This window comes from Podarcis filfolensis (assembly GCF_964270895.1).
Source record: "Podarcis filfolensis genome assembly, chromosome: 11".
In the NCBI taxonomy this organism is placed as follows: Eukaryota; Metazoa; Chordata; class Lepidosauria; order Squamata; family Lacertidae; genus Podarcis; species Podarcis filfolensis.
The window spans coordinates 59379843-59406445 of record NC_139613.1 but is presented as its reverse complement, the minus strand read 5'-3'; the positions used below and the strand labels follow the sequence as shown (position 1 = coordinate 59406445).

Genomic DNA, 26603 nt, shown 5'->3' with positions numbered 1-26603 from the left:
TTACACATATTCACTATGAGAATAAAGTTTTAAGAACTAAACTAGCTCCTATACTGCTATTCTCATTTTATTTATTTATTAAATTTGCATCCTGCCCTTTCTCCCAAAGGCGCCTAGGGTGGCAGGGTGGCAAACATCAAGCAATAAAACAGTAAAGGTAAAGATAAAGGGACCCCTGACCATTAGGTCCAGTCGTGGCCGACTCTGGGGTTGCGGCGCTGCGCTCATCTCGCTTTACTGGCCGAGGGAGCTGGCGTACAGCTTCCGGGTCATGTGGCCAGCATGACTAAGCCGCTTCTGGCGAACCAGAGTAGTGCACGGAAACGCCGTTTACCTTCCCGCTGGAGCAGTACCTATTTATCTACTTGCACTTTGACATGCTTTGGAACTGCTAGGTTGGCAGGAGCAGGGACCGAGCAACGGGAGCGCACCCCGTCGTGGGGATTCAAACCGCCGACCTTCTGATCAGCAAGTCCTAGGCTCTGTGGTTTAACCCACAGCGCCACCCTTGTCCCAAAGTAGAGACATCCTAAAAACATCCTAAAAACAATTCCAACACAGATGCAGACTATGTGACAGGAATAACAGGAAGCAGTGGAAGAAAACGTAAAGCAAAGTGTGTATGTGGGGGGGGGGGTGATTTGCACCTTGCCTACTTCAGGGTTTATAGATTTCAGTGAAGGTTTACTTAAGTTTAAATAGTTTCAGGATTGCGTCCTTGGTTTTCTCCCAGAATAACTGAAACATTTTTGTGATTAATCTGATTTCCACATGAACTGTAGCAGTTTAATTTCCCAGCAGTGGAATAGGTGGCGGCCTCAATATAAAGAAATATAGGGAAAAATGCACCTTCACTTCAAAAACTAGTTAACATTCCTCCAAGACTTTATACATGAAATCTCATCTCATACAAATCAAACACACTTAAAATAAATACACAATAAAATGCTTGGGACCAAAACGGACGTGACACAATCAAGATTGTTCTTTCCCCCAGAAGCTGCTATTAATCCCACTGGAAAAACAAGAGCAGCAGAATACAACACAATGCTTGCCTTTTCCACCTCCCTCTCCAGCAGGGCTACAGGGAGGGCTGCTTCAGGGGCCATTTCTTCTTTTTTTTCTTTTTTTAAATAATTTTTATTAACTGGCCAATCACATCAAATTAAATCACATCACATAAATTCCAAATTACAAAGCCAAATTTTTAAATTTTGTTGGGGGAACCCATACTTCAAGATCCAAAGGGGGATTCAGGTCATCTTCTTATTACTGCGTTAATGTCCAAATCAGTCCCAATCAGTCCAAACAAAATTCATAATTCTATCCAGTCTTATCTTGGTGTTTCCACATCATATCTTGTTCATATAATTTCTATTTTTCCTTTACAATCTCTTCTGTTAGTCTCCTTAAGCCGATAAGCAAAATAATAATCCTGTGTGGATTTCCCGTTCCTCCACTAAGTCCAGATGGTTTCCATATATCTCCTTTGTAGATAACATCACTCTTTCCATCATAAATTTGGCATTTGTCGCTCTTAAGTCCCACCGAGAAGTTGATCCACGATACGTAAACAACTCTATTTCTCTCTTTCTCCTCCCAGACCCAAGAGCTCCAACAATGCCTCCCAAAATGGCGACGGCATTTTTAACTGCGTCATTCCAAAACTCTTAGCTTTCCAGCTTCATCTTGAAACATTGCTTTGGTTCGAAAGTTTATCTCCACACAGCCTTAAATCCACAGCTTAAGTCCTTAGTTTCTGACTCATTAGGGGAGGGGATTCTTGTTAAATCACATAAGGAAAAGGAAGGCAGGTTTTTTTCCCCTCCCCCCTCAGTCATACCGTATCTTGACGTATCTTCTCATATTTTATTCTTGTCTTGTTATCAGAGATCTCTTCTGTCAGCGGTCTTTACTCCCCTTTTTCCTCGAAGCATGTGCAATTTATCTCGTCCAAATTGTTTCTTTTGAAGATGCTTGCAACTAGCGGCGCGAATCAGGGACGGCGTCCAGGAGTGCCGGAATCCCACAGGAGGGCTTTGTGCCTAGTGCCCCCACCCCCACAAATTTGGGGGTGGTATAGGGCACAGCAGGCAAGGGCCGTCCCCCCCACAATCCTGGGGGGGGGGTTAAGGAGGCTAATTACCCCCATCATAGCCTCCAAATTACCTCGTGTGGGTTGGAAAGATGTTATTGTCAGCCATCTTCCGATGCGCCACCTAGTGGCGCTTCAGGGGCCATTTCAGTCCGGAGAAAAGGAAGGGGGAAGCTAAAGCATAACCCCCCCCAAAACCACTTCTCCAGTCAGCAATGGATTCCATTTACCCACCCTGTGGCTTTTGAAAGGATGCTGGTGTAACCTTGAAAAACAGTGGCTACACAGGTCACACTATTAATCAGCTGTTCCTTTTGGAAGAGTGGAGTTGCTTCAAGTCAGTGACAGCACCCTTGCCCTTACAGCTTTAATGAATATCTCTTGAACAGCCTTGACGAATGATGGTGTTGCTTCAAAAGGTCTAAAGGCACATCAAATACTCAAACATAGTGTGCTTTATCATAATTTATGAAGTAAATAACTTGTAACTCCAGCATTTATAAACACAGCTTTGTTATTACGGATATAGTGACCTGAAAAATTTACAGGATTTTCCATACCCACTTCAAAGAGGTGTACAGAAAACCCCATTAAAGAGGAATACCCAAGATAATAGAAGACAACAGCAAACCTGTATCTGCCTCCTTCCCTTCCCTATCAGCATGGTGTGGCTTTTCTAGTTGAGATTGGAGAACTTCGGTTCATTTACTTACTTCCCTAGACCTGCAATCAAAATGGGAACAGCCTCAGTCAAAAAGCCACAAGCTGTCTTCATTCTATAGACTTCTTGCTAATGAGTGAGGATTTGCCCCCAGGAAGGGAATGAGATGAAAGGCAGCTTCAGCAACACACACGACCTCCTTACTCCCTAGTACAGACTAACAAAAGTCATCACCCACAACTGTTAAAGAAACACTAACAGTAATTTTGAAAACCCCAACATTGCCAACATTTTAAGGTTTATAATAAAATATAAGCCCCTTGTTTCTTGTTGACAGACTTTGCCCCTCCAAATGTTGCACCCATGCTTATGAGGTAAGGTAAAAGGTAAGGACCCCTGGACGGTTAAGTCCAGCCAAAGGTAACTTTGAGATGGACTTATGAGATGGGGCGCCTTCAATGATTGACTCTAACATAGTTTTGGTGGTAGTGTGGTGACATTAGAAATGGGAAAGCACCCACATATTTTTTTAGCCACTTTAGCCTGGAGAAGAGGAGGTTAAGGGGTGATATGATAGCCATGTTCAAATATATAAAAGGATGTCACATAGAGGAGGGAGAAAGGTTGTTTTCTGCTGCTCCAGAGAAGCGGACACGGAGCAATGGATCCAAACTACCAGAAAGAAGATTCCACCTAAACATTAGGAAGAACTTTCTGACAGTAAGAGCTGTTCGACAGTGGAATTTGCTGCCAAGGAGTGTGGTGGAGTCTCCTTCTTTGGAGGTCTTTAAGCAGAGGCTTGACAACCATATGTCAGGAGTGCTCTGATGGTGTTTCCTGCTTGGCAGGGGGTTGGACTCGATGGCCCTTGTGGTCTCTTCCAACTCTATGATTCTATGATTCTAAGCATGTGTGAGAAATAGAATCAGGGCTAAGCTAATAGGATCAACATGACACTTGCACAGTCTGAGGTGCCCTCAATACTTAGGGAGACTGGAGGCCCCTTCCCTGGTACAGGGGTGGATGGCGAGAGCGTGCGAATGAGATGCCAGGCTCAAAGCAGTTCCCTTTCCCTGTTGTAAATGCACATCAGACATATAAAGGACATTTAAAGCGGATGACTCCCCTATTGCCAAAAAAAGAATAATTGGAATTGTAGTTAGAGGTGCTGTGAAGGGAAAACTACAGTTCCTGGGATGATTGGGGGGTGGGGAGTCATGTGTTTTAAACAATGCACTTTAAAGATATGGCAAATATAGTAAGATTGTGGAAAGAAATGAATAAGGAAACTATGTGCAAACCAAAAGCCAGCAAGGTTATCACAATTTTATGTGAGACAAAATATACCTATATACTCAGCTTTAAAACACAAGAAATTTATTCTCAGCTTCTGCTTTAAGTCTTGGTGTCTTGAGATATATATATATATACACATATAGCTCAAAAGTCACTCAAATGTACTTCCATTTCCCAACTCAAGTAGAATATATTTCCAATAAGAAGTAAAAAGAAATATAGAGTCACAATATTTTTTATGAACTGATGTTTCACATAGCCATACAAGCAATGAAAATAGCTGATGCGAAGTTGGAAGTTATAGTCCTGTCAATGGGGAAACTCATAATGGCATGGAGTGCACTCTGTAGAATTCTTAGACTCGATAAATCAATAATATGTCAAAGCCAGCATTTATGAATGAACTCATTTGAAAATTCATCTTTATTTTATCTCTTCTTCTGATGGGAATACAGAAGAGAAACAAAAGTATTTTTCACAGAAGTCATTATCCTTAATTTGCTTATGCCAGCTCAAACCTACTGACCTGGACAGGACTCCCTGAGAGAGGGGGAGCTGTAAATTGAAGGGGATGGCTATGCAAAATAACTTCTCCTCATTCTTAAGCACAGCCAGAGGAAGTAAACTGCATACATACATATTCACATTCTTGACACAACTTCCAGTTCTCCTAGCTGAAGGGGGGAAATCAAGGATAATTCATGATTTTGTTTATAAGGAATAAATTGGAAAACATATTAATATCTAGTGATTAATTAGGATTAATCACATTAATCCCAATTAATTAGGATTATGTCACATTGACTGCTCAGATATTGCCGTTCAAATGTAGCTTTCCCTCCTGACACTCATCTCCTTTAACAACATGCCCTTCCATCACAGAGCCATAGAACAATATCCAGTTACCTCAGGAGCAGCCAATGTACGACCAATGATGATGGGAGTTGTAGTCCCACAACATCTGGGGGGCACCACATGGCTGCCCCGAGTAACCTGGTCCTCAGCGTTCTTTGCTTAGGTCTCTCTGTATGCTTGCCAGTTGCTGCACATATCAAAAACAGCTGTAGTTGATGGGAGTTGCAGTTCAAAACAAAACAACTGGAGGGCAACACATTGGTGAATGCTGCTTTTTTAAGCTTCATACTGTGGTCGAAATCATCCTGTTATTAACCCATCAGTGAACACTTCTCTATATGAGGTTAATTCTACTACATAGTTACATTAGAGACAAATAAAACCTATGAGTACCAAGAAGGGAGGAAGTGGATATGGGAGAGAAAGTCACTGTATTGATAATGCTGTTGTATATTTGAAGTAGAACATGAAAAGAGTCGTAACTGTTTTCTCAAGAGAGTGCTTTCGTCAAACTCTCAGAAAGTCTTTCTTAGAACCCGTGTACATCTTGATTACTTGAAATATATCTGCACTGGAGTACTGGAAGAACATTACAAGCAGACAGTTAATACCCAAAAGGAATTGGGGTGGGTGCTTGTGTTGGAGGTCATGGAACAAACTTCTTAGTTGGTGATAAGACTAAACTGCCCAGATGGTTTACAATAATAGTTCTAAATATATATCAGTCGCATCAGGGCTTCATGAGCAGATCTATACATAGCAGCATAAACTTATGGCACAACTTTTTGACACAACTGTACATATAAGATGTTATGACGGGATTCAGTTTTCTGCATAAAATGACCAACTTGAGTCTTATCAAAATGTTGCATTTGCACAAATCATGGGCTGCATCTGCAGGGCTCCCCCACCTGACAAACACATTTTTTATATGGAAGGGCTCATCAAGGCCCTTCATTGCCAGTGTTGAGAAACAGTTGGATCAGCTTCTGTGCATGGAATGGAGGAGGACACCAGGTTCTTTCCATCGGGCAGCAAAATATCTTGGACCTGTCCTGCCCTCAAAAAAGGAATGAGATGCTTCCTTGTTGTGTGGGAGGCTGGGTGAGAAGGAAGGACGACCCAAGTGCTGGGGTGCAGATATGTATATCTGAAGCAGAAGGGGCAGGTGTGCAGCTCTGGACACTCCATTTCCTCTCCCTCAGTTTGTTCACCCCTTTCACTTCTCCATTCATCTGCACTCACATTCCCATGGCCATTCTGGATTTCCATTATCCATTTCCTTTCTTCTCTTCTTCCTCCAGTTTTCTATGCCACAGCTTCAGGCTCATCTTGCTCTCTCACCAAGTTGCCTCAACCCTGTCTAAGCACTGCGTATGTAGAGAGCTGTTGCTGGCAGTAGCCCAACCAAAAGGCTAGGGTGTGACTGGGGCAGGGGTGCAGTATTGAAGCCCACCTGACCTACAACCTGAGAAACGCTGGTTTCAAGCAACCAGGAATGGAAACCTTCCATTTCCTTTTTGTGTGAAGAGGAGGGGAGATTGCAAGAGCCTGAGGGTCTTACCAGCTTGTTCTCATAACAACTAATCATGGTCTGTTCCTTTTGAACTGCTTTTGGATTGCTTCTGATCTGGTGACACTGTTGATGAGCCTTGGGTATGATGAAACTGGTGTACAAAAACCGAAGATGTTAATGATTCTGTCTAATCATTAACTTTCTTAACTAACTAAAACCTTTAGTGATTGCTTTGAAGTAACCTTAAATCTTCTGCTATGCCATTTCCCATGTTTGCTCAGCTGAAACAGAAGTTTATAAAGCTTCTATAAAATTCACAATTCAACACAAATTCATGTTTTAAAACTATCATTAATGTGCCAATCTAATCACCAAATTAACAAATAACTGGTTTTACCTCTACTATTATGCACTGGTATTCAGTGGCTTGTGTACTCCAATTAGTGCTAGAAACAGATCCAACAAATGGCTGGCTTTTATATCTTCAAGGGCCTTCCCCTACCATAAGAGTTTTGTAGGGGGCCACAGGCATAGCCAAATATGCCCCCCAAATCAATGCAAATGAGGTTCTTCCCCCCCCCAACAAAAACCCTGGCTACGCCCATATAGTGGGCATAAGAAACTCAGTAAGAAACTTCCAGATGGGAGCTTCACTGTAAATGGGTCATTGAGATTTAGCAAATGGATAGCTGGCAATAATTTAGTGTGTTGCTTTTAAACTTGTTTGTATGATGAACACCAGTCCCACAATAAACATGTGTTTGGAAGCACTACTCAGCCTGACGGTGCAAAAAACGTCTGGAAAGAAACACCATCATTTGAAGACTATGCCTTACTGCAGACTCAGCTCTTCACCCTGTCTAGGAACATTTTGCTTTTGTTTCAACTACATTTCTCTCTCCGCCTCCCCCCACCTGTTGTTTTTTAAACCATGCTCCAGGAAGAGTACTGTGAAACTGAAGCACACGCTCCCTGCTTGGGACTTTCAGGGGGTCTTTCAGGGAGTTCTGCTGCTGCTGCTGCGTGGATTCTCGCTCTCGCGGCCCAGCGCAGTTGCCCGCATTTTAAAATACTAGTAAACTGTATTTCTTGCACGTTCCTTTCTGTCCGTCCAAAAAGGCACCACGGACTGTACTCTTTTTGAAAAAGCGACTCCCCTCCCTCCCCGCCCGGCTCACGTCTTCCCAGTCGAGTCAGAATCGGGAAGCGCTAGGACCAGGCGTGCGCCCGGAGGAGAGCGAGGGAGACGGAGAGACGGCGGGCATCGGACGGGAGGGGAATCGAGAAGCTCTTATATGCGGAGAAGGCGGCGGCTGCTGCTGCTGCTGCCATTTCCACTCGCTCTCCGCGTTCCCCTTCCAGAACCGGGAGGGCGGCGAGGAGCGGGGAGGAGGAGGAGGAGGGGGGAAGAGGGAGGCGACCGAGCCTGACTGAGCTGGGGCGCTCGGCTGCCAAGACTCACACACGGCCGCCTGCTGCTGCTGCTGCTTCGACTCCGCACAAGTGAGGAGGAGACGGGCAAGGAGAGCGAGACGGCACCGAGCGCGGAGAGGAAAGCCCCCGAGAAAGAGGCAGCCCCCTCCCTCCCTCCCTCCTCCCCCGAGACTCTCGTGGCGCGAGGAAAAGGACGGAGCTGCGGAAAGGGGGGCGGGAGGCTCGGGGCTTTCTTGAGAAACAAACAAACTTTCAGCGCCTGGAGGAGAATTGGGCAACGTGGAGGCGCTTCGGGCTGCGGCGCTGGGCCAGTGAAGCCCCTCGGAGCGCCCATGCGCTGAGTCCAGGTTCTGGCTGGCTTCCTTCCCGAGGTCGCTCTCGCTTCCCGCGGCGGGCGAAGGTGCCCGGAGGTGAGCGGGGAAGCCCCAAAGAGCAGAGGAAGGAGCGGAGAGAAGTTTCTTTCGGAACAACAACGCGCCGCCGGGGAGGTCTTTTCGCGCGCCCGCGTCGCCGCCAAGATGGGCTGGAAGAGCGGCTGGGGCTGCTGCGGAGTCCGGAGCGGAGCGGACCTGCTGTGCCTGCTGACCCTCTGGCTGGGCTTCTTGCTCCCCGCCTGCAGGACTCGCCTCTACACCAACCACTGGGCGGTGCGGATAACCGGCGGGAGCCAAGAAGCCAACAGGATAGCTAGCAAGTACGGCTACATCAATATAGGACAGGTAACCCTCCGGCCCCACGTCCCCCGCGCTCGCCCCACGGCTTCGCGTCCCGCCGGGCGGGGAGGGGGAGGCGGCGGCGGCGGCCAGGCAGGCGCACCTCTGCCGGCGGGGAGAGGGCAGGAAGCGGACGCCCCTCCGCGGGCATCTCCTGCGGGCGGCGCAAAGGGCAGGTAGAGGTCTGGCCAGGTCTTCCCTCCTCCTCGTGCGCGCGCCCGGCGGCCCGCGCGCGAGCCCCAGAGTTCTGGAGGAGCAGCTCGCGGGCTCTGAGGGAACTGTTTCGGTGGCTGCGGAGTTGAGACCCGGGGGAAGAAGGGCAGGCCGAGTGGGGAAGGGGAGAGGCGGGCTGGGCGGGGGGGGAAGCGGAGCGGCTGCGGAGGGAGGGAGGGAGGACTGCGAGGAGGCTGGGAGGGCGGCGCGGCCAAAGCTCCCTCCGACGGGGGCATCTTCCTTCGCCCCGGGGCTGCAATGGGGCGCTGCTCGGCAGCGTCTGAAAACGGGGAAGGAGCAAAGCCGCTGAGCCGCCGTTCCCAAACTTCCTGTGTTGAAGAGGTAAAGGGGGGGACGACGACTCTCCCTCCCTTCTCCGCTGCCGCCGAGGCTCGCGCCCTGCCCGGAAGACAAGCCCGTGGATTTGCTCACTCTTGGGCTCCGGCTATTATTTAAGCCGCTCCAGAACTCACCCGCCGCCCGGAACACGCAGCTCGCGGGTCGGAGCTTCGCCAGGCTCTGCCTGCGTTTGAATCCCTCGCACCTTTCCGGTGGGGCTTTGCCTGCAGGCTGCTTGCTGAAGACGTGCTAATGGGGCTGGGCGTGAATCGGAAGGAATGGCTCCCGGCTTTAAATCTCCGAGGAGGGGGAAGTGGAGGGCTGAGGAGGCGGCGCCGGTTTGGTTTGTGTCCCTTCGTCCATCGTAAAAAGGCGACACTCGCGCCGAAAGCTGGGACGAAAACCAAGGGCGCCGCGAGGGGAGAAGGAGCCGCGCGCTGCGCTGCCGACCAGGTGGATTTCTGGGTTCCCCTGGAATCCTCCCCGCGCCCCGAAGGGCTGGAGCTGGTGGGGCTCCGCGCCTGAGTCAGAAAGCAGGAATTTGATGCATCTGCCCGGATGCTTGCTCTGCTTCTCTCCGGGTTTTCATTCTGCTGCTGGGGGGGGGGGCAGCTCCCCCCCCCCCAGCAGCTAGTAGTCGGAGCTCTCGCAGTTTACAGCCTGGCCCTTCCCCGTGTCCCGAGCTCTCCCTTGCTCTTTGTGCAGTGGACTTTGAGCACAGCAAATGGAAATCAACATTTTAACAAGCAGATGGTGTGTGTCCCTCCTCATAGATGGGCCAAGATTTCGCCTCGGCTTCAGCCAGCATAACAGAGAAGGCGGCGGGAGACAGGATCACATTTGTACCATTAGGCATCAGCCCTGGAACTTTTCACTACTATGGATTCCCCCCCCCCGCATTTGGGAAGTATAATTAGGAGTAGCTTTGAACAGAGATGGAGTAAGCGAACCCTACTCCATCAACTCCACTCTTCTGCAATTAGGACACAGGCTTCCGGATCTGATGCTGAAACTTCAATTGTGCTAGAACCTCAAGCCCCCCCTCCTTAATTAAACAAATTTCTGGTAGTGGGTAAAGACTTAATCATGTTGATTTATTTTTTAAGCTGAGTGATGGGGAAAAGTTACAGAGGCTTTGCTACTGCATGATGCCTTGTGCTGACCACTGACCTTTGTTGAGGGGACATAGGAAAATGAATGACAAGAATACACACTGAAAACAGTGGAGGCTGTCTGAAGGCCCACTGAGGGAGTCGCCAACTGGGCACCCATGGTTGCACATATCCCTACAAAAAGCTTTCCCTGGTCTTCACAGCATCCCCTCCCTCCACTTGAAATTAGGCTTGAAAATAAAATTCTGTTGTATGCAATATAATATGTTGCGATGTGTGCTTGGTTGTGTTTCTGCTGCTCGCAGCAAGTTTCTCTGGTTTGCATATGTGTCCATGAGCCCAAAAAGGTTGGTGACCCCATGACCATTGGAAATAATCGGAACTGTGAATGCCAATTGACATGACATGCTCAACTAATTGACTGTCAGGAGCATCTAGAGAGTGGCTAAAAATCCAGCTGTCCTGCTAAAATCCAGGGAGTGCTGAAACCATTATGCAAGGGGAGGTCTGGGGGTTCAGCTTTGTAGAAGAAATGTTTAAGTCTTCAAGAAACGTTTTGAGGAACACTATGTATCTTTCAAAGTGCTTTAGAAAAGTACTTAAGCTTCAGTGGTATTTCTACTGACTTTTCATTCCATATATGCGGTTGGCAGGTTCTTTAATGCAGATGTTTGGGAGATGTCTAATGTTTGAATTAAAGTGGGCTTGCACTTATCTGACTTGATTTAAATTTACTCGTATAGGAAACACCTGGAATTTGCAGAATCCACAGATGTTTGGTTAACAAACACCTGGAACTAGCTACATCCCCCTGCCAAAAAAGAAAAAGGCAATGAGAAAATACTTGGACCCAGACAAATGCAGTCGCTCAGTAAGGAAACACCTGCTGCATGCAGTAACACTTAGAAAATACCCTGCTGCTAAACTGTCATTCTAGACAAGATGGAAAAATAGATTCTCATTACTGACAAAGTCTCCATGATAACACATCACACATTTCATGGCACTTAGCCAGCTAAGGTGTGAAGCATGCAACCCAGAGCATAAGCCATGGATGGCATGGTTAAAATAACACACAATAGAGTTTTGCACTTATTCTTTATGACCTTAGTACAGGATAGTGTTTCCTTCTGGTTAACATATTTATTACACAAATGCAGAAGTCTAGGGCACCAGTTTCAACCTATACAATACAGATCTTTATTTTATGCTGTAAGAACCCATAAAATACACCTGAGCTATCATACTATCAACCTCTCCCCTACCAACTAGCTCAGATCAAAGGACAGTAACACTTGTTCATTTTTGTGTGTCATAAAATCAGTTCACACATACTGTATGATTACAGTGAAAGTTTCAAAAAGTAGTTTATTATGGCCCTTAATTTGAAGAGCTTTCTCTCATCTTCTATGAAAATAAAGTGTTACTGCACAGGCAGTGTAAAAATCTTTGCATAATAAAAGTTGATGTCAGCTACTGAGGTTGTATACACTAAAATACAGTCTACCTGTTGGTGCTCAGATAATAAAAACTGTTAGATCAATGAGCATAATAATGCAAATACTGAAGTGTCATTCTATGCTGATCTTGACTAGAAGCAGCATTTTGTGTAATAACATCGACAATTCTAAACTCTTCCTATATTTTGGTATTGGTTATTCTTACTTCTGTTTCTATAGTTGAATCATAGCAATATGATAGATAGATAGATAGATAGATAGATCGACAGATAACAGAATACGCCTTTGATTAATTTTTTTTTTAAAATCCCAGATTATTATTTTCTCATGTTTCATGGCTCAATAAGACTTTATATAGGCGTGAATTATATATTGCATGTACACATAGTACTATTGTTAGGTTACTCAAGCAATACAGTGAATAGGTGCCATGAGATTGCTTATATGTAATAATGCCACACACCGGTAGTATTAATAAAATACTAGTTAAGCTTCAACTTGGGGAGGATAAATATTGGACAAGTCTACAAGGAGAACAGATTCCTCAGATTCAGAAAGAGATAGTCTCCACTATTGGAGAGTTCCAGAGCTCTGTCTAGTCAGGTTATGTGAGATCAATTTCAACCAGTTATTTCCGAGGTTGTGGACAGGCTGCTTGGACAAGTGAAAGCAACCACCTGTCTCCTTGATCCTTACCAATCATGACTCATAAAAGCGAGCCAGGCGGGTTGGGTAGTGGGCTCTGTGGGATGGTGAATGTTTCCCTCTGTGAGGGTATCTTCCCTGAGCCCCTTAAAAAGCCACTTAAAAAAACAAAACACCAACCAATGTGGCCAATTATTGCCTGGTATCAAATCTTCCATTCCTGGGCAATGGATAGGGAGAAGGCCGTCTCTCAAGCTAAGTTATGCTTAGTCAAACCATTTCCCCATCTGCTACAGGGCTGCCTCCTCTAATTGGTAGAAGCTCTCTGAGGTCTCTGGCAGAGTGTTTCTTTCCTAGCTATGTTACTTGTGAATTTTTCAAGTGGAGATGAACCTTGGCTCTCCTGTATGCAAAACATATTCCCAACCACTACAGTATTGTAATGATGTGCTAATGTGGATTTTTACATTGTTGATTAGTACAGATCATGGCATTGGTCCAGCTAGCATTGCTTTACTATAAGATATACCCATCAATGAACTATATGTGACCCTCGCAGATACAAACAAACATCCTGACCTTTTAGTACTTACTGTAAAGATTAATCTCTAGGTATTAGCAAAATTTAATTATCACCTTTCTATAAGAGAGAAGTAGACTTCACAATTTCTTTGAAAAGTAACTTTATTATCTGGGAAATGTAAATGATTGAGTGGGTGGTCGTTGAACAACTCCAGGAATGTCTGGAGGATGTGGATCATTTGGACCCCTTCCAATCAGGATTCAGGCCCCATCATAGGACTGAAACCACCTTGGTCAGGCTGGTCAATGATCTCTGGCGGGCTAGGGACAGAGGTGAAAACTGTTTCCTGGTTCTTCTGGAACTCTCAGTGGCTTTTGACCATGGCATCCTTCTGGACCGTCTACAGGAGTTTGGAGCTGGGGGCACTGCTGTACAGCTCCTTCCTCCTGGGCCGTGTCCAGAAAGTGGTGTTGGGGGATGGATGCTCAGACCCCTGGGCTCTTACTTGTAGGGAGTCTCAGGGCTCTGCCCTCTCCCACATGCTTTTTAACATCTATGTGAAGGTGCTGGGAGAGATCCTCAGGCAGTGGCGGACCTACGTTTTTGAGACCCTGAAACTTGAACAGATCTGGGGCCCCTTCGCAACCAGCAATGAGGTCTGGGTAACCATTGTTATTTTCTCCTGTGGGGTTGTTCCATGGCAGATCACTTAAAAAAAACAACAACCAAAAAACCCCAACCCTCCTACATCTCAGATTTTGATTAATATTGCTGCACTGAATTATCTCACATGTCAAAGTCTTTTATATGACAAGCTGCCATTCAATTATGCAAGCAATTTAATTTGGAACACTTCATTAGACAGAATGGTCATATAATAAACAAAATTGGTATTAAAATGGTATTAATATTATTAACTTGACAGAGGTGAAAGATAACTAAATACTGCTCTAATACATCTATAGTTCAATGGATGCAGGGTTACATATATCTGCCATTACCTAAGAATCCAAGGTCTCTGCTTTTTTGCTGTCCTTTGTATTCCAGAAAATAGCAAATACTCCCAGGGAGATTGTTTAATTGGTTTACTTTTAGGACAATAAGTAAGAGGTCAGAAAGGCAGTGATTATATTTTCAGCAATTCTTAACAGGTAACAAACTAGTTTACCTTAGCAGGTTTACTTTTAGGACATGAGGTAAGAGGTCAGAAAGGCAGTAGTAGCCCTGTCAGGAATTCTTAAGAGGTAACACACTATTCTTGTTCATAGTCACTTTTCTATGTGAATTTGTAAAAGAAATTGTGTATAATTTTATTCATATATTCATCTTCTTCAGTTTACCACATTTTCTGACTAGTTCTTTGATTCCCACCCCCCTCAAGCAGACACCTTACAACAGGGGTCCTCAAACTATGGCTCACGGGCCACATCCAGCCCCCAGGGTCCTAAATCCAGCCTGCCTGGCCATTTCTGAACCCGCCGCAAAGTCCGAGGTTGAAACGCCACACCGGGTTTACCTCAGCGCGGCGCGGGGACTGACTGAGCGGGTGGCAAGGTCCTCAAGTCCAAGGCTGAAACACCGCACCGGGTTTACCTCAGCCTCAAGCTCATTCCCCAATCCCTCATTCTGCCTCCCCCTCTGTCCCTTTGTCGCCTCTTCCCGGTCGTGCGCTGCCTCACCACCGCCTCTCGGCATGCAAGGATTTCACACGACGCACATGTCCCACTTGAAGTCAGTGGCAAACACCTCTATCGGTTTCCATGGGGTGGTGCAAGGGGGCCGCAAGTCAGGCCCGTCTTTTTCTTTATTTCCCCATTCAAGAAACTGACCAGCCAAGGTGGGGGTTTGCAGTTGGTTCCCACCCGGGAGGCAGAAAGAGCCAGTTGAGTCGGCTCCGTGGCGTCGCCCAGGCCTTGTCTCGTTTCCCAAGAGATCTCCGATATCGGGATTTTTAAAAAGAGGCTTCCCCGTAATGAAGGGCGGCTCCTTGGTTAGGGAACAGCAGTAGTACAAACAGGTCCAAGTTGCAATCCACAATTCCCCAGCCTCTTGAGCTGCTCCTTCTCTTTTGAATAGGATTACTCGTGAGAAAACGGCTCCTGTCTCTGGAGCGCAAGAGGGCATGCTCAGGGCTTTAGAACTGGGACCTTCGCTGTGTGCCTTTGGGAGTAAATTCAACCCAGAAGGAATGGGCCGCGTGGTTCCCAGGCTCTGCATTAACTTCACACTTCTTCCCTAAGCTCATTGAAGGAGAAGTTCTTTGAGTGAAATTCTTAGTAAATTTTAAAAGCGTGGAGTGGGGCAGAACCAGGGTGACAGTCTGGCATCAAAATCTAAAGCCTATTTATTATTGTGGATTTTTAATAATGTTGCAGTATATATATGTTTGAGCACTGACCATTCATATTTTTTTCAAACTATAGTCCGTCCCCCAACAGTGTCTGAGGGACAGTGAACCGACCCCCTGTTTAAAAAGTTTGAGGACCCTGCCTTACAACCATCATACTTAAAGGGGGCAGGGAGGAAATAAATCTGGAACAATTTTTTCTCTCTCTGTAAATTTTCTTGCAGTTCTGCCTTAAGGTTACTGTTTAACTTGAAAGTTTTCATACTCCCACACAAACAAAACAGTAATTCAATGGGGCTTACTCTTAGATAAGTGTGCATAGAATTGGGGCCTCATTTGAGGATTAGCAAAGACAAACATTAACCTTGAACTCTTGAAAGTCAATGGAAGGCTTAAAATGTTGATTTTAATATGATGAAGTTTTGGGCCAAAAGGCCCAAAGGAATAGAAAACTTCAGTGAATGAGGATATTCTTCAGAACTTATGAGTAACAGTAATGAGTATTTTTTTAAAAGAGAAGACAAGAGTCAGATCTTACAAACCAGTTCTTGAGAAAACTGTTAATATTGATACTAAATTAATTTTGAGAGAAGTAGTAGTTGACTATTTCACTAATCGAAAATATTTAGTCAGTTAGCCTGTCAAATACTGTTAAAATATGGTCAAATGTTGAAAAATAGTACTCCAACATTTAAGGTTATGCTTAACTGAAATAGGCTCATTGCAGATTTTTTTTTCTTTTTCAGCAAATTTCAGGACTGTAAAACATTTTCAGATATGAAACTGTTTGCTTCCTGGCTTCCTTCCTGGCCCTTCTTCAGAGCGAAGGCAGTGCTTTCTGCCTTCACTCTGAATTGCCTCCATGACATCACATAGCCAAATCTACTGAGCTACATAGCACTATGTTGTTGTTTAGTCGTTTAGTCATGTCCGCCTCTTCCTGACTCCCTGGACCAGAGCACGCCAGGCACTTCTGTCTTCCACTGCCTCCCGCAGGTTGCTGGTTTTTATCTTGGAATTGCAATGTCCAGGCATAATTTAAAGAGTAAACAAAAAACCACTACCTACTTTATTGAAGAGGGGGCAGTGATGGAGGTATAGCAATAAGATGGAGAGCATGCTCTCATTAGGGTTAATGGCCAGGCATCTTACGCAATGTGTTTAGTGCTACTTATGTCTTGCCAAGACTTGGTGCAGATCAAATTTATTTGGTTCTTTTTACAGTTTGTGGTATTTAGAGAGTTGTGACCAGCCATAACAAAACAGCTCATACAGAAAACACAGTGAGGCTTAAATTTAGGCATGTATAGGACAGTAACACCCAGTGAACCTCATGGCTGAGTGGGGATTTGAATCGTGGTCTCCCAGGTCCTAGTCCTACAGACAGCAGAGAACCCCCCCCCCCCCGCCGCCAATTTGCAAAGTCACAGATACGTGGAGCTGCCAGTGAGAGATATTGTTTCATTCTGTCCATTCAGGTCAACATAACATGATTATTTTCAAAGTTCTAATGTTTTTATTTCTGTAAAGAAAAGCACTTACCTGAAAATGATTCAGGAACTCTCATGCAAACCTTTACAAAAGTAGGGTGATGATCCACCATTTCTAAAATAAATTCCAGCATTATGCTATCCTTTAAGAGACGTGGTGACCAGAATTACACACAGTATTCCAAGTGCAGATGCACCATTGTCTTGCATAAGGCCATGATGGTATTTCCAGTTTCTGTTCTCAATCCTTTTCCTAATGGTCACTACACTATAATTCACCAATTTTACTGCTGCCACAACCTGGCACACAACATCTTAACCACAACATCTTAACTGAGCTTTCCGCAATGACCCTAAGATCTTGGTTCTTGGTCAGCCACCACCAGCTCAGACCTCAACAGCATATATGTAATCTAACATTTTGTCCCAGCATGTATCACTTTACACTTGTTAACACTGAATCAGATTTATTATTTTAAGGCTCATTTACCCAGTTTGGAGAGAGCTTTTTGGAGTGCTTTGCAGTCTCTTTTTGATAAAAAACTACCCTGAACAACTTGGTGTCATCAGCAGACTTTGGTAACTCATCTCCAGGAAGGGCTAGAAAGACTCTGTCTCATGCTGCAGATTTGGGTTCAAAAAGCAGGCAACACATAACCAGTAAATCTCACCCACTGTCACAAACGCACAGGACCATAACTAAGAACTACAGCAGAATGGTTTTCTTATATATTTCAAGATATAAGAATATTTATTCTACTTACACTCCTCCCTCCATACCAAACACACCATCAGATACACAAAATCAAATGGGCAGGGACACAGGAAGGGGGACACCCCTCCCCCAAAAAACCCTCCTTTCTCTCATAATTTATGGTCTGCTCTCCCCATCCTCATGCTCAACCTGTATTCCTAGAAAAAAAGATGCATGCTTGGGCATGGAGCTTAGTTATTCAATTATTTTATGTTACTTATTTATATATATATAAAAATCTGACCTTCCCTCCTAATGCCCATGCACCATTCCCCGCTGTTCCAGATATGACAAGATTAATGTTAAATTGTGTCACTGTTGCAGATTATTGTGGGAAATTTACAATGTTCTGCAAGATATAAATGTGCTTATTTAGATGTGTGCTCTTGTATTATGCATGAAGACCTGTCAGATGTTACTTCTGACAACATTGGTTGAAAGGGATGGAAATACTTTCCCTTTAACTAATAATACAATTGTGTTCTGCTCAGTTCAGGTATCCTTCAAAGTCTCTCAGTTAGGATTATTAGTATTTTTGTCTCTAGGATCTGCCATGGCCAGGAGCTGAGGCATTTAACTACGCAGATGTAGTGGAGGGTAAAATAACTTTTAAAGTTAAAAATGCTGTTGAAAAGCTGAGCCCAACTCCTGCCACCATTTCCTTATGTGATGATACCTGGATAGTTAGGAAAAGAAGCTGTCATGTTATGTTGGTGCTCAGTTGGTACAGCAGGTAGATACTTAATCACAGGGTCCTGAGTTCCAAGTCCCGTGTTGAGCAAAAAGATTCCTGCATTGCAGGAGGTTGAACTAGATAATCCTTGTGGTCCCTTCCAACTCTACAATTTTGTGATCCATCTCACTCAACATTGTCTGCATTGGCTGGCAATGATTCCCCAAAGTTTCAGGCAGGGTCAACCCTCTCTGGAGATGCCAGGCTTTGACCTGCAAACTTCCACAAGTACAGCTGGTTCTTTCTACCATGGAACAATGACCTTTCCCTTTCTTTGCTTACAACCCTAATGTCTTCTCACTCAGGACTACAGGTAACTGCAGGGGTTGGTGTGGGACTGAAGCTCTAGCTCCTGCTTCTCTTGTATGAAATGCTCTCTCTACCAGAGGTATGTACTTGTTTAGGCTTGACACTAGACAGCATTCCTAAAGGTGTGATCTGAACATAGTTGGTTAATGCATTTCTCACTAGCTATCTTCTTTTGCTCTTTTTGGATTTGAACTACAAAATGGTGATTTTCTTGAGTCAAAATGAGACTACCCCTAAACATACATTTTTAAAGAAAAAAAGCACTGGGAGGAAGTATATCCTAAAAATGCAATCTCCTGAAGAGAGTTCAAATAAATGCTGCAACAGCAACAATACCATGGTACAGTTTGTGGGGGGAGGGGGAAGCAAGAGATTTGAATGTAGCCATGAAAATTACAGTATAATGATGTATCATCTTAAGTCCTGTGGCTTCCCCCATTTCCTGTAAACACAGCTTTGTGCCAGAAATACATTTGTGCTTTTATACTAAAACATTCCTGATAAGTTGCATACGGGAGAACAGCTTTGTCAAGGACCACAGCCCTGATGCCCACTGTGACCCTGAACAAGTCAGAGTTGATCAGGATTCAGCACATTTGCTTCCTCCAAGGCTAATGTTTAAAATGTAGAACAGTACAGTATTTATGTCCATTTTTAGGCATGCATTTTCATAGGGGCTAACCAATTTGTATGTTTCTGTTAACAGTTTAATACAGGGAACAGAGTGCCATTAAGTGCTTGCGGAGGCCTATACTCTCATCAACACTCACATCTGCTTCACAGCAGTACTGGCTGCAGAATTTGAAGGCCTTCATGCAATGCACCCTTAGTGGGCCGCATCAACCTATAATAGTTTAGCTATGTGCCAGTCATGCTGCTCCAGTCCTCCCTCTCCCCCCAGCACCTTGCACACTTCTCCACTTTCCCAAGTCCACAGCATGCTACATGAAACTAAAAGGGGAAGGGTGCTCTTATTTTGTTACCCCCTCGAACACAGCAAGACCCAGAGAACTTGAGGGAGAGGCAGAATGTAGGTCTTTTCTTTCACTTCCCTACAGGCTTTGGAGGAAAAAAAATGGAACTAATGGAACTTACTCCCTAGTAAGTATGTTTAGGATTACAGCCAAACTATTTTTGAGTGACGGTAGACTCAGCTATACAACTGCAAATAAAAGGTTTTAAATGTGTTATAAAGTGCAGTATACAAATGTGACACTAGATGGCAAAAGAGAGCTATGCCAAATTCAATGTGGTTTTAAAATAAAAATAAAAAAGCATTTTCAGTGCTTTTTTATATGTGTGTAGATTCCACCAATGTTGTAAACAATATTTAAATAAAATTCACTTGATATTAGTTCCTGGATGAGACTATAGGCCTCCTTAAACAATTTCTGCAGAATTGATGTTTGAAGAAACAAGGCTGAGTATTTCATTCCTGCAGTGGTTGGCATCCGACTGTCTCAAGAGACAATGGAGGGCACCTCTGGGAGTGAAGTCAAATGCTGTGTTAGCCCTGAGGAGCAAGCCTGGCCAGTGTGTATGGAGGTCCTGCGCTGCTCAGGCGACAGGACCCCACTCTCGGCCTTGTTGACACTGACGTACTTCTGGAAGCTGGCACCAGAAGTGTGCTTCCAGAAGTACACAGCCGGATTCTGGAGGTGCGGCTGCTGTGACGGCCTGCCAGGCCTCGCTGCAGTGGCAGGAGGCGGTGACAGAAGCAGCAGCAGCCTGCCAGGTCTTGTGGGAGGCGACAGAAAAAGTGGCAGTGGCCTTGCAGGCCTCAAAGGCCTGTTGGCAGCCTTGGATAGGCGGGGGAGACAGAGAGAGAGAGCCAGCAAAGGTCAGGCAGCGGGATTGGGGCAGAAAATGTTGGTCTGCGTGCCTTTGGCACCAGGCTGGGTTCAGCAGTTGCTGGAAGGAGGCTTACAAGGCGCCATCCAACTGTCTTAGGGACTCCACTCAGGATTTGTGCAGGATTTATTGCTTCGCCTTTTCTTCTCCCTGCAATGGCATAGACTTTATAAATGGTTCTTGGATTGTTGAAATAAATGCTACGTATATTATTACTGATATATCAAACTGTAGAATGGTGTTTACTATTTTCCATTCTTTGTTAAACTTTTTTTTACAGATAGGCACATGGGGCAGACTTTGATTCAGTAGAAAGTCTAACAAGGCTGTTAAAGTTTTACTGCTGTGACAGTTGATGCTGATAAAATAAATGGATGAGATGATGTGATGGATATTTAATACCTCAACAGATCACTTAGTGAATGAAACTCACCCCCAATAATACCCAGGGGTTGGAGTGTTATTATTTCACAGTAAACTGTCTTAGAGTTGATGATAGGGAATTACTTAATCAACCTTGATGCTGCAGTCAGTAAAATGAAAACATTGCAATTATCCTGACCAGTCATTTCTGCCTTTTGATTTGTAAGGCGAAGTACAATGTTAAAAGGCTTATTGGTTGTTGTGTTATTAAGTGTACCATGGAAACAATGTAACTGTTGTAGGTTACTGCATTAATTGCTTTGAACACTGTACTGTATGCTCTTTTGGCATAAATGCAAATCTGTAGTTTACACTAAACAGACATACCTTGTTCCAAAACTCATCAATATCTCAAATTATTTATTTTCTCTAAGGCTGATTCCTTTGCTCATATCAGTTTAATTGCATTGACTTTACATCTGGTTCACATGAGATTAGATCAGAGTAGATACAGCATTTGCTTAACTGATAAACTAATAATCAGTGTGAAGAAGACTGAGCAATTTACATAGCTTACTCTGAATAGGGAATCAATTTTTTATTATTTGGTAGCTCAAGGAGGTGAACAAAAATAAGGGAAGCCAAAAAATGCAAGTAGATTAATAGGCACCATCCAGTGGGAAGGTAAACAGCATTTCCGTGTGCTGCTCTGCTTTTGGTGTTCTGTTGTGTCAGAAGCGGCTTAGTCATGCTGGACACATGACCCGGAAAAACTGTCTGCGGACAAACGTCGGCTCCCTCGGCCAGTAAAACGACATGAGCGCTGCAACCCAAGAGTCCTCTGCGACTGGACTTAACTGTCAGGCAGTGGCGGAGCTTCATACTCCGGCAAGGGGTGGTGGTGGAGAGCAGACGGGGGTGGGGCTGGCGTGGTGCCCAGTGCGGGCAGGGGGGCAGCCGTGATGGCACCCTACCAGGCTCGCACTGCCGGGGGTGATGCGCTCCCCCCACACTCCTCTTCCTCCACCACTGCTCTCAGGGGTCCTTTACCTTTACCTTTTTAATGGAAATTCTGGGAAGGCAAACCAGTATCTGGTCCAAATGCAGTATGATGGCAGCTTTTCCATGTACTTAAATGTGTAGAAAATGAGGGATCTGGTCTAGTTGTGACATGTCATCTTATGGTGAGCTAGAGGAGGACTTTGTAGACAAACGTCCCTTGCAGATATGATGGGCTGATCTGCTGTTAGTGCTCTATCTGCTAGTATATACTTACCTGTTCACATAGGCATAACTAGGCACTGATCCTTAGTACTGATTCTACAGAATTCTGGATTCCAGTTTGCATATTTTATTGTATCTGCTTTATTTTGTAAACCACCTGGTTATTATTATTATTTTTGTAATGAAAGGCTGGTATGTAAATAATTCTCAGTAAATAATAAAATAAACTAGCAGAAAAGCACCTGGAGGAGAGAGAACTGGGGAGATCTAAGCTGTAGATAAGGGACACGGGTGGCGCTGTGGTTTAAACCACTGAGCCTCTTGGGCTTGCTGATTAGAAGGTCAGCGGTTCGAATCCCCACAACAGGGTGAGCTCCCGTTGCTTGGTCCCTGCTCCTGCTAACCTAGCAGTTCAAAAGCACATCAAAGTGCAAATAGATAAATAGGTACCGCTCCGGCGGGAAGGTAAACGGCATTTCTGTGCGCTGCTCTGGTTCTCCAGAAGCGGCTTAGTCATGCTGGCCACATTACCTGGAAGCTGTACACAGCTCCCTCGGCCAATAAAGTGAGATGAGCGCCGCAACCCCAGAGTCAGCCATGACTGGACCTAACGTTCAGGGGTCCCTTTAACTTTTAAACTGTAGATAAGGAAATATTTGATTCCCCTCGCCCTTGGCTTTTAAAATTTGATACAAACCCCTTTTCTACCCAAATGGTGCAAGTGTATGTTTATATATACAGAATGGTCAGTCCATCTAGGTCAGTCCTTAGCTTCCTCTATGAAAAATTATAATCCTTAATTATATGAATCCTACTCCTCCTTCAAGGGCACAGTGGCATACAAAGGAATATTATCCACATAACTGCCCTGTGTGGTAAATTAAGGCTGAGAGAATGTGAGTGTCCCAAAGTCATCCAATATGAGCAGGGATTCAAAATGGATTTCTTCATCCATTCCAATATTTCTCCACCACACCATGCTGGATCTCCATTGTTCTTGGAATCTCAAGACTGAAAGCCGATGTGAGGCTAATCTGACTTTTTATTTATAAAGAACACAATTTTTTTTTTTAGTGTGCTGTTAATATTGGTTGACTTCCAGCACCTGAGTTGTTTTGAGCTGTTGCTCAGCAAAAGCTTGAACCTTCTGAGGTGCACAAAGGCTTTTGCAGAGGGTTGAACAAATCATTTTTCCATTAAATGAAGAGGTTTATGTATGAGTTACTCCTGAAAATCTACAGAATAATTCCCCTTCACTTTTTATTAACTCACAATGCAAATAAAATATTTTATATTGACATATCAATAGATGAAATATAAAGACTATTCAGAAATTGTAAATAATTTCTCACTATATTTGCTCAGTGTATTGATAAATAACATTGCATAAAGATTACCCACTTTACAAGAAAAAAAGAGAAAGAAATAACAGTGGACATGTCTTGTACTAAATGTATATATCAACAGATCTCTTTTTGCCATTTCAAAATGTACCAGGGAGAAGGCTGGAATCATTATTGAAGCATATGAATTCTAGGCATGACAGTTATGCCAGATTGCTCTCTGGCAATTTTTAATCTGCTCTTTGAAGGAGTGTCATTTCTCAGTGACATTGCATTTGATGTTTAACTATATGTGCAGATTCAGCATCTTCAAAGTGGAAATGGAAGGGGGCAAAAGATACTGATGTAGCCAACTGAAAATCATATTTAGAAGCTTACTAAGCAGTATGTCCTTGTTTTAGACCAATTGCTTTGATTCAAAGAGATAGTGTTTCAAACACAGAGCTCCACTGCAGGACATGAAGAAATCCTAGCATTTGCCATATGTTCATTAAGATGAGAGGTGAATATTTATTTCACAGTTGCTTGAAATAATCTTATTTTATGCATCTGCAGTAGAAAGGAGTAATGTAAATGTTGCAGTGAAATTGTGTGAGCTCACAGATGTAGAAAGGCACAAGCTCATCATTGGTGGAATTGTAAACAAATGGTCTAATTTTTACCATACCTCCTTTGCATTTAAGGAGGACTAAGATTACAGAAGTATCAATATTTTATCTAGGTAAATATTATGTTCTGTTTTTCCTCACGTACATTCTAAATATAGCAATCCAAAACAAGGGCAATACCCAGAGAGAGAAAGAGAGAGAAATTGGAATAATCAGATGATCAGAAGCACAGAGGAAGTTTTTTGAGATGACGTTAAAGTGAGAATAATCCATTCTTAAAAACGTCTCTATAGAAATATCATCAAATTGTATGTTGCCCAAGGAAAACAGGTTTTAAAAAAACCTGTTTAACTGTAAGCACCACTTTCAGTCACTCAAAGGTTTAGTCAGTTTCTGAATATATTTTCCTAGTCGTATATGCAGTGTGTTTTTGCTGTTATTGAGCTTCTCAGGGTAACTAAGGTTTTTTAAAATATAAAAATTCAGTAAGCTAGATAAATATGTCAGTGTTGCTATATTTAAAATCGATACTGTACTTGACTAAGGGAGGTGGCTGGCTGATCTGCGATAAAGTCACAGCAGAATGGAGTAGGTAGAAGAATCTCTAACTGTCTCTGACTGAGCTGCTGCTCAGAATTTAGATGAGAGATAGGTAAGGCAGACTAAGAGATAATACAGTGTATGTGAAACTGCCTTTGAAGACTTCTTAGAAACTTATGTTCATACAGAACACTGCTGCTAGGTTACTACCTGGAGCTGACCAAAGGGAAAACAACCCCATCAGTTCTACACAACTAAATTGGTTGCCAGTTCTTCCCTGAGCACAATTCAAAGTGCTGGTCCTTACCTTTAAAGTTTTGGGATTCAGGTATCAAAAAGACCACTTGAGCTTGCTGAGGTGGCTGCCAGAGGCGCTTCTCTGAATTCCCCTGCCTTCTGAAGTGAGGTGAGGGTGCTGGTGACAAGAGAAGGCCTTTGCAGCTGTGAAGCTCTCTGTATGGAATGCCCCCAGGTGCATTTTCAGTGTGGCTTTAATGTGAAAAGTTTGGGGGGGGGGCTTCCTCTGCTTGGGGTTTATTGTTCTGCTGTGTTAATCCATATGCTTTTATTTTATTTTATTTTATTTTTATGACTGTTGTGCCCTGCCCTGAGAGTTTTGTTAAATTTAAGGAGAGTATTAAAAAAATCAATACACAGGAAGAAGAGAAGTGAAAAAAGTAAGAGTTCACAAGAGAGAGAGAGAGATCAGCAAGGAGGACTGGAACCAGGGCATGAGGTGGTGTACATGGCCAGCTTAAAATGCAGCTAAGTTGCTCTTTTTCTCAATTCGGATCGAAGTTGGCTTGGGGAAAAATGCAGTATTTTGTATATTAAAAAATGACAAGAGAGATACAAAATAGATATGGATTGTTACTAACGTTGTGTGTATACCACTTCCCAAACCATGCGTGGAAGTGCACTCGATGCAGAGTAAATGGAAGTGTGTACATAGCTTTAGGAAAGCATGGGGTCCATAGTAATAAGAAGGCAAAGAGCTGGAGAAGAACTTGACAAGAGAGAATGACAGAGAAGAGAGGTGTGCATGGCCAAGAGCAGCCAAACTGCAGAATGCTGAAATTCTTCTAATATTCGGATGCAGGCTTCAAGTACCCAAGTAGTAGTTTGCAAATTGAGTTTAAACAGTTACAACGGTCTATCAACATAATCATTAATTAGCTACGCAAATATTCAGACAAAGATAAGAGATGCAGGGAACATATGGCCCATCTAGCCTTTTGAGCAAATTACGGTACTCAAGGAATATGTAGCAGTTAAGGCTGCAATCATAAATTTAAGTTCAATATTATCATTCTTTTTGTTAAGAATATTGCACCCAACAGCAGCCAGTAAGGTGGCATGGGTGGGGCACCCTTGCTCTCCTGGCCTCCCAACACAGTGGGTCTCTAATGTTTACCAAGAGGAAAATGGGAGGGGTAAGGGGGCAGGTGAGGGGTGGGGAACTTAGCCTGGTACAGCGCAAAGAGACAGAGTCACCCTGCCTCTGCCCCTCCCACTGCCACACTGAGCCAAGATCCCTGCATCCCACCCCTCACTTGCCCCTCCCCACCTGTAGCCACCAAGTGTCTTCTGCCCCGTCAATATTTGTTTGAAGGGGGCTCAGCCCCCCCAAATATTGAGGGGACCTGGTGCAATATTGCGGAAGGCTGCTCCAGCCTGCGTGGTATCTGGAGACTGTGGGGACTGGCACAGCCTAACAGAAGGCTGCACTGGCCTGCACATGTCAAGAGATGTGTGACATCACCTGCCACATGCATGCCATGTCACCCACATGCCATGCGCTGCCCCCTAAAAAAAAAAAAGTTGGGGGCAGCCTGGTGTCACTGCAGTATATACATTAGTTCTGAGCACCAGAGTTGTCTGTTTCTTCTTTGAGTATTGCTGCATTGTACATAAGTAATTCCATATTGAACTGCACCAGAACAACACACTGTATTCTTAAATCAGCAGCAGGCAGTTAAAACACTGAACGGCCTGGAGAAAACTTTCAGTTCCTTTCCTTTTTATGAAAATGCATTTTGTTTTGTATGCATCAAGTAATGGATTTGAAAAAGAATTTAATTTCTTTCTCTAATATTATAGCTTTACAATAACTCCAGTCATTGGGGTGGAGTAAAGGTTCCTAATTAAAAAGTAGAACCTCTTTGATCTGTGTTAATTA

General features: G+C 44.1%; 1 protein-coding gene across 7 annotated transcripts in view; it reads left to right on the top strand.

Moving 5' to 3' along the window:
- The first annotated feature begins 7556 nt into the window (after window positions 1-7556).
- PCSK5 (proprotein convertase subtilisin/kexin type 5) overlaps window positions 7557-26603 on the top strand; it is a 166754-nt gene continuing 147707 nt past the window's right edge. Inside the window, exon 1 of one of the 7 annotated variants that reach the window (XM_083576680.1) lies at window positions 7557-8576. In XM_083576680.1, the coding sequence (XP_083432806.1) occupies window positions 8376-8576 (201 nt within the window). In that variant the 5' untranslated portion in view covers window positions 7557-8375. Of the gene's footprint in view, window positions 8577-9009; window positions 9126-14577; window positions 14700-19289; window positions 19597-20241; window positions 20336-26603 lie in introns of those variants that run through there. The other 6 variants (XM_083576685.1, XM_083576682.1, XM_083576683.1 and 3 more) reach the window with 6 other exon arrangements.